The sequence below is a fragment of the Colius striatus genome, chromosome 4 (genome assembly GCF_028858725.1).
Source record: "Colius striatus isolate bColStr4 chromosome 4, bColStr4.1.hap1, whole genome shotgun sequence".
Taxonomy (NCBI): domain Eukaryota; kingdom Metazoa; phylum Chordata; class Aves; order Coliiformes; family Coliidae; genus Colius; species Colius striatus.
The window spans coordinates 24,010,413-24,025,885 of record NC_084762.1 but is presented as its reverse complement, the minus strand read 5'-3'; the positions used below and the strand labels follow the sequence as shown (position 1 = coordinate 24,025,885).

General features: G+C 40.1%; 1 protein-coding gene across 11 annotated transcripts in view; it reads right to left on the bottom strand.

The window, feature by feature from the left end:
• The window catches only part of IKZF1 (IKAROS family zinc finger 1), a 69,088-nt gene that overhangs the window by 36,441 nt on the left and 17,174 nt on the right, over nt 1–15,473 (bottom strand). For all 11 annotated transcript variants that reach the window (XM_061994736.1, XM_061994734.1, XM_061994733.1 and 8 more), the window contains exon 3: nt 12,188–12,307. In XM_061994736.1, the coding sequence (XP_061850720.1) occupies nt 12,188–12,307 (120 nt within the window). The remainder of the gene's footprint in view (nt 1–12,187; nt 12,308–15,473) is intronic.

Below are 15,473 nucleotides of genomic sequence, written 5' to 3'. Positions count from 1 at the left end.
AGAGACAAAACCATGGACTGATGAATGATGCTTTATTCATCTCAAGGACAGCATCTTGAGGAAAGTTGCTTCTGCCTTGTCCAACACAAAGACAAAATTGTGCTGGCTGAATATTTTTGAGCACGTAAGGCAATCAAATCCCAGTGATCCAAGTATCCTCTTGGTAGGCCTTCAGATCCTTGGAAACAGACATCGGGATTGTTACTTGCATCAGAGCAGTACCGAGAGCTTTCCTTGCCACCAGGACATCCACACTTTCAAATTCCAGTACCTCAAAGGTACCATGGAGTCCCAGCAAAGCTGATGTAAATCACAGGCTCCTGCCTTTGAGTAACGTGCTGTTCAAGTGTTTGTACAAGAGAACGTTAAAAGTTTCATTTTCTGTTGCCACCTCTTTTATCAAATGAATATGCAGCGGCTGTTGGTAGTGCAAGACTGTGGCATGCTGCAGTCAACCTTCTCAGCATGTCTTGTGAAAATCGTTTCTGCTGATGCAAATATGCTATTTGCTAGAGCTCCCCACTGCTATCTGATGAACTCCCATCCTATGCCTGAACATGAAAAACACAACCCGCAGCCCAGAACGTGTGGATCACTGTGTTCTCAGGAAGTATGCAACTAATATAACTATTTGTGCTCTGTCTCACTGAGGGTAAAAAAGACGGGTGAAAAAACCACTATTGCACAGCAAACACTACTCCTCAAACATGAAGGCCAGTGGCTGCATTTTGCTCAACTAGTCTGGCCTTCATTAGGGGTTGTATTTTGCACTCAGCTGTAGCTCCCTGAGACATGCATGGGGAGAGATCCCTGAGTATCAGTTGCTTTCCAGGACGGGAGACCACTACATCTGTTGCAGTGGTACTTTTAATCATGCTTTTGTATTCATTCGCTCAGTTAGCAACAGAATCTTCTCCAAGACAGTTACCAAGTTAGTCATGTACCAGCTTTTAGTGGAAAGCTATATCTCAAATGAGAGCTACAAGATATTATATCTGCATTTTCCATTAGATTATTTCATTATGTCAGCCATCTATCCTTCTGCTGTGAGGGCCAGACATCAACTAAAGCTTCACTGTGCAATCCTAAATTTGGTATGGGACTGTAAAAGAGTCTTCTGGAAAAAACAGTTCACCAACCTATCCCTCATTTTGCATTACAGATCTTGCCTGAATAGCACTGTAAGAAGCAAAGCAAATAAAACATCTGAATGTGAGAAGGAACCACACTTATGGACTGCAGATGAGGATCCCAAGAGCCCATGTAGCCCTTCTCTGCTGAGCCAGCAGCAGCAGGCAGGAGACCCTCTCCAAGGCATCGCCTCAGGTGAGGAATGCCAGCAGGAAAGACTGAGAGAGGGTGCATGTCTCTCATCTCATCTACCCCTGACTTCATGAACTCTTGCAGTAGTCCTTCTAGTGCTATGACCCTGTCTGCCTTCTGTCACCTCAGCCCTGCAGGTCTACACAGATGCAAAAGCCACAATGGGTACAAGTGGGTCTTCCTCAGCTGCTGCCCACTTCCCAGATTGAATTTACATTTAGATTTTTTATAGGGATACAGACAAATTAGCAGGAACTAACCTTTTCCTCTTTTTAGTTTGAAAAAAAAATGGTATGACATGAATTTATTTTGCAGAGTTTATGTTTGATTCATCTTTTCCTCTTAAAAGGAATTAAAAACCCAGCTTTCAAGATAAATGTGCTTTTGCCTATGTGTGCTGTTTTTTAGGGTTTCCTTTTTTACACAGATATACACACAGAGGAATTTGATTTTTCAGGCACCTTTGAATACTTATATGTATATGTGTGTGCATTTACAGATGTAAAAGAGAGAACGTAGAATAAATGGCTCCTGCCGGCTGGAAAATGCGTTGCCATTTCAAACTTCAAAGAGAGTATTCACAGAATCATAGAATCTTAAGAGCTGGAAGAGACCTCGAAAGATCATCTAGCCCAACCCCCCCTGCCAGAGCAGGACCACCTAGAGTAGGTCACACAGGAACTCATCCAGGTGGGTTTTGAATGTCTCCAGAGAAGGAGACTCAATAATGCATCTGGGCAGCCTGTTCCAGTGTTCTGTCACCCTCAGTATTAAAAAGAAGAACTGAACTACAAAAAAGTTTTCAAAATGAACAGTATTTTTGCATTGTCTCCTTGATATCAAGGGCTAATTGCATAAATCAGCCTCCCTCATAGCATACAGGGAAGAGCCTATTAGCAATGGTTATACTGTAGAGTGACCTACAGACTCATTAATGTGTAATTACAAGATAAACAATATCAGACTTCTCTAGTCGTCTGTTTTGCAAGGAGAAAAAAATATTCCACTTAACACCACAATAAGCCTATGATAGATACAAATTTTACTAGGATCTACTAGCAATGTGGTGGTAAGATTAAACAAACATGTTGCTACACCAGAGGTAATGCCTCATTACCCTTATTCCTTTCTCATCTTTTACATATGTTGAGCTCTAAAGCCACTGAAGTCTTTTTCTAGCACAAGTACCATTTCTCATTTTTATTTCTACTTGCCATTATATGGACAAATGGGCAGGAAGCTCAACCCCTCCCTAGAAAAGCCTAGTTCCTATTTGACTTGTAGATAAACTGTTGTAGGTCCACACCTGCAGCAAGCAAACTCCTAACAACCACACTGGCCATCAAGCCTTCCCCACCTCCTCTCGTGTCCAGCAATGGGAGGTGTCAGTTACAAAATGCTTTGTATTCTGTGACAAAAAAATCCAAACCCTCTGGCTCAGAAAGGAAGGCACCATGTCAGTGTGGACAGGATGTTCTCACCTCTTGGTTCATGTCTTCATTTGGGGGAAACCAGGAGGGGTGCTCTGCTAAGGGGAGGCAGAGGCATTCAGAGCCTGAATTGGGAACACAGCCAGCTGGAGGTCAGGGTGGGTGGGTATCATGGACAATTCAACACTTCCTTCTGCCACACACTTCCCTCTGTTTCTTTCCCTTTGCAAATATGGGCACGAAACACAAGCAGTGGGTCGCAGTCTACTCCCCACAATAAGGCAAGTAAATTTTTCATAGTGAATTCTCATCTAGAAAAACCCCTAGAGATATCGCTGAAACGCAGATGCAATGTGAGGGGTGCAGAAATGGCAATGTTCCCTGGCTGGCTGTCGCCATTTCAGTGTAAAGAAACTATCCTGCTTCACCACAAACCACTGCCACCACTTCCAAGCATTGCAACACATATTCACAGCAGGAAAAAACAGGCTTCAGTCCTTGTTATGCTGAGGTACATAGTACTGTGAATGAGAAGGAACCGATCTCCTTCTGAAAAACCCCTAAGCCTCCGTAAAAATCAGAATGCAAAGCTATTGGCTTGGACAAAAGCCAAAACACAAAACCCACCAAAGATTTGGGAAGTTCAGATCTATAGTGGGAACACTGGCTGATCACAGCTTCTTGCAAATACAGGATTATTTTAAATGATGAAATATGGAGAATGAGTATTTCCTCTTCCATTAATTGCAACAGGAGCTGAAAGTGTCACTCGCTTAGTTAAAAGTCACCTTTCCATTGCACAAATTGAACATTTGTGTTTCATTACTTAATCAGTAGGGAGGGCAAAATCATTTGCATGATTTTTTGTCTGTTTTATGAAGGAATTAGTAATTCCTTTTAAAGCTCAGATTTTTTTTTTTTTTTTAAGGAGGGGTCAGGGAGCAGGCGAGTTCTTATGTTGTTCCATAAAATAATCTAGAAGTTACTGAAAACTCTGGTAGGAGCCACTTCCTCAGAAGTAACATCTCCAGGGTAAAAAAACCTTGGCTAATGTGAAAGTTCTCCTTACTCTTTGGTCTCTTCTCTTTTTTTTTTTTTTTTTCTTTCCCCCCTCCCCCCACTTTAAACGCCGATAAGTAGCTCAGAAAAGTGGAAGACAATTCTCCACTTTTGCTACATTTATTACACTTCTCAAATGAGATAACTTTGGATTACCTTTGGAGGGGGAGAAACACAGGAAATAGAAGGAGAAAACCAAAGAGCAAAACATTAACTTTTCTTTTTGGATCAGGTCTGTTTCGGTTGGAAATTGAGAGTAATGCTGTGTTTGTTCTGCATTTACTAATTCTCTGCAACCTTCAATGGGGTTCTTAATCCTATTTTTACATACAGATTTGGGTATGCTAGGGTTGAAATCAAAGCAGATATCAAAGGAGAAAGAGTTACTGCCAAAAATCTAATTTGGTGTCTGTGGTGTTACTATGGCTTATGACAGATTATATATCTTCTTGGGATCTCTTTTTATGCCTATAACTTAGAAACCTAAATGCGTCTTGGGAAACATGCCCCTAAACTGCAATGGATACAAGAACTAGGCAGTCTTCCTAATTTAAAAATGTGTAAAAATCAAAGACAGAGAAGTACACACCAACAGAATTCACTAACTTTGGAAGGAGAGAGCAACTTAATGTCTCATATCGCAGGTCAAACCTGCTTTTGGTCTGCTGCTCTGCTGGCTCACTGGTTCAAGGAAGCAGCTAGATTAGACATGACAGTTTCCAAGAAGCTGTCTGTGGAGACCAAAATCCTGAGTTGCTGGCTGATACAAGTTGTATCAAAGGCTGAGTTGTAGTCACACTTCACCATAAATGACAACCTGCGTGTAAGCCTGCCCTGGCTGCTATAGCACACCTACCTACTTCACATGAGGCTAAGCTTTTTCCAGAAAGAACATTTTCGGAGGCTTCAAGAAACCCATATAGTGAGCCCAATGGAAAAGGTTTGAGGATGAACCTCTGTCCTGCTGCAATGAGTGATGTTTGCTCCTGGCTTTAGAACATCAGATCCAAACAGAAGCTTCCCCAACCCCTGGCTCTTTACCATAAAGGTCTTGTTCGATACTTGGGAAACTTGTGGTGGCATGGCCATGCTGTAAACTCTCCCCTGCAAATCTCTAATGTGGGGATGCAGCCACAACAACAGTATGTTTGCACATTTTGCTGTGGGACAGCAGGTCCTCTGCAGTCATAAATCCATCTCTTCCCAGGGAGGCACCACAGTGGGAGTTGAAATTACAGAAATGTGAGGAGATGCTGAACAAAATCAAAACAGCTTCTTGTTCTGAACTGGCCCCTCAGTAGAGGCAGGTGGTTCCTATACTGCACCTCAGTCTCAGTCCAGCAGTTCAGCTTCTCACTCAGGGTGCACCATTGAAGAGCACTTGGGCTGAATAAGAACTTGCTCAAGAGAAAAGGCAAGCCTACCACAAAGAGTATGAAATAATACAGAATACAGGGATGGCTGCTGTTGCTGCTCTGCATCCAACCTTGTGATGCAGAGTCATTCCCTTAAAATAACCCAAGGTTTAGCAAGCTGCAGTTCTAGAGATCCCCAGCTTAAAATATGCCTCGCTTCCAGACAGAGCCTGGTATTTCTTCATTGTGCTTCAGCCACGGCTAAGATCCTGCTAGATAACTTTAACTCCGGAGCTAGAATGGAGCTTATCTCTGAGGCACATCTCTTCTGCTCAGATAGAGACTACTTCCTCTAACTGCAGATTATATCAGCAGACTCAGTATCCGTGCCTAAAAGCCACAGGGCTAAACACACTGCATCTCTCCAGTTCAAATAACGCTCACCGCTTTCTCAATGCTGAAGAAACAAAATTTGCACAGGCTTTCCCTGGCTTTTGCACTAGTGTTCCTGTCTGAAAATACAGCAGTACTCACTAGGTGTTCATGAAACTGGCCACAGCTCCACAAGCTGCACAGGTCTGGAGAAATATAGGAAAAAAAAATTGGCCTCACCACCCACTGTAACATTATGTTGCCACACAGTGGCAACAGAAACAATATTTTCATCTGGCTTCTGCAGGCCAGAAGCAAAAAACACCCTCAAAAAATAAACAGAAATGACTAGAAAAGCACAACTCTTCTTTCAGTATCAATTTTGTTCTCAAAGATTTGATTTGACCGTGTGGTCCAACTGCATTGGAGAACAAATTCTTAGATATCTGCTTCCACAGCAGCTCTGCCAGGCTTTGCAGGGGCACAGTTAACTGCAGCAGCTCTCCTTCACAGACCGGCTCACTCTCCCTGCCAGAGTATACTCACAGGTTTGTTTTGAAGAGGTTTACTCTCCGGAACTTGTAGCAAGCATTTCAAATTTGGTAATGGAATTTGCCTTCCAACAGATAGCTGTTTTCCACTGGTCTTGTGAAAATTCATGCATATTTTGCTAAGTCCTAAAGTCATTACATTTAGCAGAGCTTATCTTGGGCAGCATGGCTGATTCCTCAGCTTCCCAATGGCCCTGCATACCTGAGTCTTCTGCACCTCACTCTAGAACACTTTCACGCTATGCACATGCAATATGTACCTTTGAAGGCTGCTGTATACCGTATATCTCATACGGCATATATAAGGGTACTCATGAAATTTTTCACATGCCTTCTCCCATTAAACCTCCCTGTTCTCCTCTATACAAATTCCCAGGAGAGTTTTGCATAAAAAAATTAAAAATCCTGGCAAAAATATCTCCTGTGTTCCCCCTGAAAATTGGTATGTCATACTGGCAGGTTCTCAGAGCATGTAATACCAGTCTATACTGGGGACTGGTCCTTTGGGGCTAGAAATAAGGACTTTGGACCAAACAATAGGGGAGATTCCCAACTTCCCTATTTTTAAAAGTTCCTAAAATATTTTAGTTACAAGTTTTTCAATTCCTTCAGAAGCATTCTCATTTGGACTTTCAAACACTGTTTCATTGTGGAGGGTTTAAGATAATTGTTAAAGCTCCTCAAACCATCTTGAAACAAATTTTCTCTCTGCTCTCAGAGCCAGTAAGGCTACATCAGGTGAGACTGAAACAGCAACTACTTACAAAGGCTCATCAGCTCATACATGCTTTCATACCTTTGTGCAGCAGAGGTGTCCAGTTGAAACCTGAGCAAATAAAACACATTACCCAGCCCTCCAGGTTACTTTAGTTCTCTGAATGATTATGTGTCCATACACACATGTGCATCTTATACACAACACACTGCCTTCAAAGCTACTGAACTTGTACAGCAGGAGTACACATTTAGCTCTGGCAGTCTCATCCCTCTGCGCCTTTCCCTGCCCTACAGAAGTGCCAGAGCAGCAGTGAGCTGGACCTGACCTGAGCAACAGGACCAATTTTGCAAGCTGGGGTGTGGCACTTCCCTTTTCAGCTTTTCTCCCTTCACCCTCTCTGTCTGCAGCCTTTCCACACTTTTACTCTGCCTCCGCCCAGCTATGTGTGAATTGCAGCAGATTTATGTAATGGCAAGCTCTTGTGGTTGGCCTGGTGGCCTCTCAGCAATACTTGTGTCCTTGCTTTCAAATGGCTGAGTTCCTTTTAAGGAAATAAAGCACTGAAGCAGCTCTGAGTGAGGACTCTTGCCTGCAGCAGTAACTAGTTACTTGTGCAGGTTACCATCTCTGAATGTCCATGTCTGGGAAAGAAAACTCTGGGATGTGAAGGCAATGCCAGGTTCTCAGTGATGACAGGCACCAAGGCTCTGCAGCTACACAGGTTTCTGCTTCAAAAACTGGGCTTTGGGAGGGAGGTAACAGCTGTCACTTGACATTGCCCACTGAAGGAGAAAAATTTCAAAAAGCTCTTTCCTTTTAACACCTCTTCCTACATCAAAGTGCTTTATTTTAAACAAATAGAGAGTTTCTACCTTCATATAGATCTCATCTGTGTTCAACTGATGTCTAGGATCATCTTGAGTTGTTACCGTGGGCATCTTCTGTTAGTTGTCCAACAGTTTCAAACCAATATTGGGAGATGACTTCTCCCAACAATTGCTCTCAGAAGGAGTATCTGCACACATGATATATTCCAGGTCCAGACTCTTATCTGTGACCATGGTGGTAATCTCTTTATTTCAGTCAAAGACTCTTGATTTCTGTCTTGGAAGTCTAAACGGTCATCTTCAGCATCAGACTGCTGCCTGTGCAAAAATGGGTAAACCCACAGCTGCTTACTGAGACCAGTAACACTGTGAGATATTTTTCACCTATTGATGGCCAGCTACAGCAGGGGTAGTTATGGATAAAGGAAGGTACTTGCTTGCATTTCTAAGCAAGTGCTACCAATGCAGCAAATGGCTTTTCTACATGAAGTAGGGTCTGACCTGCAGCTCACTGAATCATCAATTTCCCACAAGAGGCTCGACTTGGGATACAGTCCTAGGGCGGAAACAGCCCTAAATTGCAACCATCCACCACGTACAGGATGTTCAGTACTGATTATCCACAAAAGGTGCACGCAACACTTAACCTGAAACTTGAACAGAGACAGTAAGAATTATCAAAAGATATTTCAAGTTAGCTTTTCAGCATGGGAAACAGGGCTGCCTGTCCAAAATAGGCTGCAAAGCACTAATCCTTGATGGAATGGAATTTCAATGGGATGTATATTTCTAAAAAACATAGATCAAAATTTCGAAAGGATATTTAGAACAATCTCTAATGCCTTTAAAGAGCTGTGAAAATCTAGTTCTTTGCCTGTCTTAAAATCTTCCCCATGTTTTCTCGAAAAAATAAAAATATCAAGCAGGTAGGTGAGCAGAGCGAAAAAAATGAAAAAAAAAAAGCTACAGGTGCCAAATCAACCTCAGAAGGAAATTTGAGGTGGAGAAAAGGACAAGGAAGGAAGAAGATCTAGTGGACAGAGCTGCTGCAATGAAATTTATGGATGGAAACTGCTCAACACATAGCAGCAGTCTGGGAGTTACAACATTAAAAAGCTTGATAAAAAAGCAAGTTCATCAAAGAAATGAAGAGACACAGCAGTGACTAGTTGTCTTTTAATATGTTTCTGTTCTGCTGTGCTGCTTGAGGTTATTACTAGTGTTGATGACTTTACTTCCACAAATGACCTTTTAACACTTACTTATCATTTTTTGCATTGGTCAGAAGCCACCCATATCTTGGGTGCCTCTGTCTGGTGAGACAAGTCAAAGTATACATTTTGTGAACTTCTGGACATCTCCCTTATGACAACTGAACCATCTCTAGTCATTTTAAGTGAGACACTCAAAATCTGAAGGCACTCAATAAAATCTGGTGAGTGAATTGAGTTCTTCTGAAGTCTACTACACTTTCAGAGCAGATGAGATGTTCTCACTATCAGGTTTATAGCACCACATTCAAGTCTCAGTCTAGGTTTGGAAGAAGCAAGAAAGGAGATTTCTGAAACATGTGAAGCAGCTACAGTCTACCTTCCTTTTCTAAAGATAGCTTATTTCCCCTCAACTTTGACCTTTAAAATGACAAATTGATGAAAAAGTTAATTAAACTTTTGACTCCAGGGTTAAAGATCTCATGAAGTGATACTACAAATCTGAGTAAGCAAATGGTAATTTGAACCTTTCTGTCTTACAGACTGATTGAAATGAACAACAGATTTCACACCTAATTTCAGTAAGATGAGGTAAATACTCTTTTCCTTTAACAAACATGCAATTTTCATTGTTAATTCTATAATACTATGTATTAAAAAGTCCTCCAGAGCCTAGTGGTCCTCCTCCATAAATGTCTGACTCAAATTACCCTGCCTCAGTGCATGGGTATGGGACAGCTGATCAATCAGGGAATTACAGATTAACTGGAATACACTGTAAATCACACGTTGAAACACAGTAAAGTGTATAGGGGATCCCCTTTTAACAAAGAAAGCAGATGGGACAATAGAAAAGTCATATGGAGAAAAATTGTTGCCTGGTCATATCTGCTCATATGCATGTCAGTTTGATATCATAGGCCTCAGTCTATCTCCCAGCTATGAAAAATAGGCCTTGGTCCATCCTCCCAGCTATGAGATGTGTATAGTATCAGTGAGTCTTTACAGTACTCTCCCAATCTATCTGTTCTTCATTCTGCTTTGTCAGACATTCTTTTCAGCCTAAGTTTGGTGATAACTAGAGGTGAAAAACCGATCTTCAGACTTAGAGACAACAGTGTTGCACTGTACATCAAGCCTGTCTACACTGCCATGCCACTGCCTACTTGGCAAGGCAGTCCCCTTCACCCTGGGATCAACAGGCCATGATCAAACACCACGCCTAAGGCATTGGTTTGTCTACCTTTTAACTAGAGGGTTAAAACAGGTTTTGTTTTCATGATGATCCAGAAAGTGCATAGCAATCATATGGCTCCTGATAAACATATCTGTTGGGGCAAATACTTTTCATAAAACAAGGATAATTATTTTATTCAGTATACTGTTTCCAAAAATTTAGTTTACTGCTGTAAAAAAAGAAGCAGTAGAAGAGGTAAAAGTGTAGGCAGCTTTACAGGAAAGACAAACATTTCAAGTGCTGGAGTTGATACCTACAATTCAGATCATTCATAAAGCAGAGTACTGTGAATTGTCTTTGTTTCTCTTGACTATGGTAAATGCCTCACTACAAGATGGGACTCTTCAAAACCAAAGAGTTATGGGTCAAGAACGTGGCTGTTGCAAAAATGTTGAAATCAAGACATGGAAAATCCAATTTATTGCACAAAGTGAAACTAATAAGAACAGATGGAATTTATCACATTTAAGACACTAAAGACAACATTTTCTCCTTCTTTTATTATAGTGACTTCTAGTATGTTTTTATATTGATATATAATTGAACTGTTGGGAGAACTGTTGCATCATCAAAGAGAAATTCCATCTTTGCTAGTTCTGTATTATATTTGTGAGGTGAGGCAAATTCAATGCAATAAAAAAACCTGTTTATTTGGGGTTGAACAAGGGATTTTTTTTTTTTTCAAAAAAGAAAAGTGAAATCAAGGCTAAATGCTTGTTATGGTTCAGTTACTGTGAGAGAGAAGAGGCTTAACTCATTTTACTGAGTTGATATACAGGCAGTAAAGGCAAGATTTTGTCCAAAGAGCTTTGAACTAAAAAAAAATGCACTAGGTAAGTAACCAGATTATCAAAAAGCATTTATAAAAATTAATTTGTTCATAAAGTATGTCAATATTCGCATAGGAGCTGAACTGTATGTTCACATTTTTGGTAGGAGAGGATCAAGTGGTAAATAAAGTGAAGATGTACGAGTTGCTGCATTCTTTACTAGCTAGTGCTGGAGCTTGGGTTAGGGTCTATTCCTAATGCTGACACCATCCTGCTGTATCATCTTTACTTGATTAATTTGACTTCTCTGCCTCCTTTTCTACTTGTCATTCTTTTTGGACTTCCTTGGACAATAAATATTTAACAGCACTTGCAATCTCTCCATAAACAGTCTACTACCCTGACCCTTATTCTTACTATAGGAACATAAAAATGATAAGCAATAATTCTACTTGTGGATAAACAAATATATTTTTACCATCACTCCTCTCCTGAAATATTTTTATCATACAAGGCATTGATCACAGCATTCTGGAGGTCACCGTGTGTTTTTTCTCTTTTTATTTCCGTTTTCTTTTTCTACTAGCAAAAAAGCATCGTGCTCAAGAAATACCATCTAATCTTTTTAGTGGACTACATGGGAGCTGATGCATGCAGTATTCAACAGCATTGGTAGTCCTCAGTGGGAGGGATTCCTAACAAGTATCAGCACTTTGTAAAATCATCTCTGGACAGTAATTTAATCAGAATTTATCAATTGTGAACTTTTACTTAGAAGAAGAAAATGTGTTTTCTAAGGTTCTCCCAATTTAAAAAAAAAGGAAATATAGATGAAGATCAGATATTGAAATCTGAAACATATGAAAAGTATATGCGTTCTAATATGGCATTTCTAGAGAAATCTGAAGACAACATTCAAGATAACGTTCAAATGTAGAATAAAAATTATAATAAAAATGTCTGAGAGTTTACTGATTTTTTATCAAATCTGAGTTCAGACAATTTTGACCTGGAACTAAAAATTTAATTCCATTTCCTACACAGAATGAAAACCATGTTTCCTGGAGAGAATTTAGTACAATCAGTCACACTTTAGAAATATGATTAATAGTAGGATCTTTATAAGCAGATGAAAATGTTTGCTGTCCTTCAAAATGCCTTTCCCAAAGACAAGGTTGCACAAAAAACATTAAGCAGCTGAGTAATCCTGTGCCGAACATGGTGAAAAGGTACAGGACCTGCTTGTCTACCAGTTTGCTATGCAGTACTTTAACATTATTGGCATATTACATTACATACTAACATTTCTTATCAGAGTAGACCAGTCATCTTACCCAAGATTCTCTCATTCTTAGCACTCTGTTGTCCTCCAGAAGTAGTTGAAAGGTCCTCTGGTACAGGCATAGGTTCATCTGCATCATCTGGGACATCACTAATTGGAGGACTTTCCTTCCCTAGTATTGAAGAAAATAGCACCAGTTAGTCATGAGAGTAGCCTCATTTTCAAACAGTACTGTAGGAGGAACCACAAACCAACTAAAACTTAACAAAAAACCTGAACACTACTAAAAGCTTGGCGTTCTAAGGACAAAACCCACTGTCCTCCAGATGAAGTTTCTTTTGAATACAGAGGAATTATATTTGTGAAAAGAATGCATGGCCAATGTCTCTTCCAAATTTACTGAGGTCTGGATATACAGATATACATTTACTGAGGTCTGGACCATTTTGGATATTTATAACGCGTGGATATTTTTCAGCTGCTATGCTCAGAAAATCCAGTTTTGCTCATGTAGACTGACAGATTCCAGAGTTTATCAAAGGGTCATCTTTTGTAAAAAAGCCTTCTGTCTTCCACAAAGGCTCCTTGAGAGCCCATCCAGATTTGCTTAAATGACATGGGGAAGTCTAACCCACAAGTATTCTAGGGCTTTAACAGAACTACTCAAAAAATTAAATTCTATTTCCAACTAAGAATTCAATTACATGTTCAGCAAGCTTCACTAATATCCACAGACCAAGTTCTGCCTGGTCCTTATGCCTACAAGTAATTATGTGCCCATAGCACCTAAGATTTCTTAAAACTTTTACAATTAACAGTGGTGAGTCAAAATACAACTAATACAAGAGTTTTATGATCTTTTATCTGTAAAGAGGAAACAAACCCCAGTATCTTGTGTACACAAAGTTTAGCACAAGAAAATAGCCCAGTGCTTTAGCACATTGTAAGCATTATGGAAGAGGTTTAATGCTGAATGCAATACAATAAGGAAAATAACTCTCTCATTAAGTATTGCACTTCCAGAAACTGCGAGTTTTCTTGGTTTAGCTCTCAGTCAAGACATATATGTCCTATCCATAGTGCTATCCCTGTCTTGCAGAGCTTCTTTTAAAATGACTTTGTGTATCTCTAACAAAAGCTTGCCTTTGGAATTAAGCACCAAAAGAATTATCTAAGTGATTAGTTTTATTGACTATTACTAAAAGTCTGGTTTTGTATTAATAACAAAGAATGGAATAGGCCCAGATCAGAATTTGAACTCAGTAATGTAAGGCCTCATCTAGAGTCCCGTGTCCAGTTCTGGGCTCCTCAGCTCAAGAGGGACAGAGATCTTCTGGAGAGAGACCAGTGCAGGGCCACCAAGATGATCAGGGGACTGGAACATCTTCTGTATGAGGAAAGGGTGCAAGACCTGGGACTGTTCAACCTGGAGAAGACTGAGTAGGATCTCATTAACAAAAATATTTAAAAGGTGTTTGTCAAGAGGATGAGGCAGCACTTTTTTGTGTTGTCTCCGGGACAGAGCAAGGGACAATGGACAAAAGCTGGAACACAAAGTTCCACTTAAACAAGAGAAAAAACTTCTTTACTGTGAAGGTGATGGAGCTCTGACACAGGCTGCCCAGAGTGGGTGTGGAGCCTCTGTCTCTGGAGGTTTTCAAAACCCACCTGGACGCGTTCCTGTGTGACCTGATCTAGGCAGACCTGCTTTAGCAGGGGGCTGGACTAGATGATCTCTAAAGATTCCTTCCAACCCTACCCTGTTGCCAAAATGAAGATGTTACTGATACACATGGATGCAATCTATTAGACATTCTATAGCAATAAGAGCAATAATTTGATGGCACAAAGGCATAGCAAATTAGTGGGTTTTTTTTTTTCCTAATGAGAATTTCCTCATTTACACACAAATATTAATTCTGAAATAATTTCTCAGAAAAGGAAATATTGAAACAAATAAAGCTTAAGTGACAACAGTCTGGTAATGCTAGTTATGGATTTGACCTGAAAGAAGACAGTAGTTTCATCCCAGTCTTCCAAATGGAGCAAAGCATCAGCATCGTGCTTTCCAAACTCTACTGATCATGATGAATGGAAAAATGACAGATAGTTTTAATTAATCTTCCAAATCAGCTGGTTTGGGTTGTTTGCACAAATCTAGGTTTACGTGAACAAAACGAGTGTGTGACTGCATTTCTTAACAATGTGTCTATCAGACTGTAGAACAATCTCCAAGCTGGAATTGTAGGAGCAGCATCAGATGAACCATCTAAAACTACAGCTAGAGTAGTTCAGGGTAATGAAAGAACAGTTCTGCACTGGCGAAGGAACATACTAGAAAGATTTCATAAGGTCCAGCATCTGTAGGGTATTCTTAAGTGGTCAAAATCACACCCATTGGATAAAAGTGCAAGCGTGAGATGGACTGCATAAATGGAAAAGTGGGACTATGAATTTTACATCAGAGGAAAGTAAAAGTAGAAAGTAAGTTTATTACAAACAGGTTTTGTCATCCACCGCTTAGCTCCTTATTTAGTTGTTCCTGTAGTTTTCTGCAGTGTTTTTATGGGTTGTAAGTAATCTAAAGATCTGCCAGAAACTTTGCAAGTCAAGTCCCATTCTGTCAAGCTAAAGTACCTCTTAAAGATACAATGCATAGGTGAGGAGAGACAGCTGAAACATTTCACCTTTCTTTCTCAACAAAATAAAACCAAAAAAACCCAGAAGTTTAATCAGAGGGCAAGAGGCAGTTTAGTCAGCATCAGCTGTCTTCGGACTACATACAGGTTAGGGAAATTTGTTAAAAAGTAATAGTAATCAAAAGCCACCTACACCTTCCAAGGTTCAAAGTGTGCTCCCATTTAGAACAACAGAAGTTGATGCTTTGTCTTACTTTAGATTCAGAACACTTACCCTAAAAATTGAAGGCTTTTTTTGGCTACAAACCAATATAAACACATAATCTCAGATCTATGAGATAACAAATGGCAAACAAAATCAAAGCTTTCTTAGTATGTTCAATTAGGCATCATACAATAAGCAGGCCGAGTAGGATGTTTTGTCAAAGCAGTCTTCTGGAATAGAAGCCTGTTTGTACTTTTGCAGTTTATGGTGAATTGTTTCACAGATAGCAGCGTTCTACTTGTTAAATTAATAGCCATTTGCCCCAAGTGGCATGAATCAGGCTAGCATCATGGACTTGGAGGGGCAGAAACTGGAGATCTGCTATGCCTCCCTCTTCGCAGGAAACTGCAGTTAAGAAAACTTAGAGAAAATCAAATGTTAAGAATGAGTCATTAAAGACAAGTTTACTGTTACATGTGATCGAGTAATCCCTG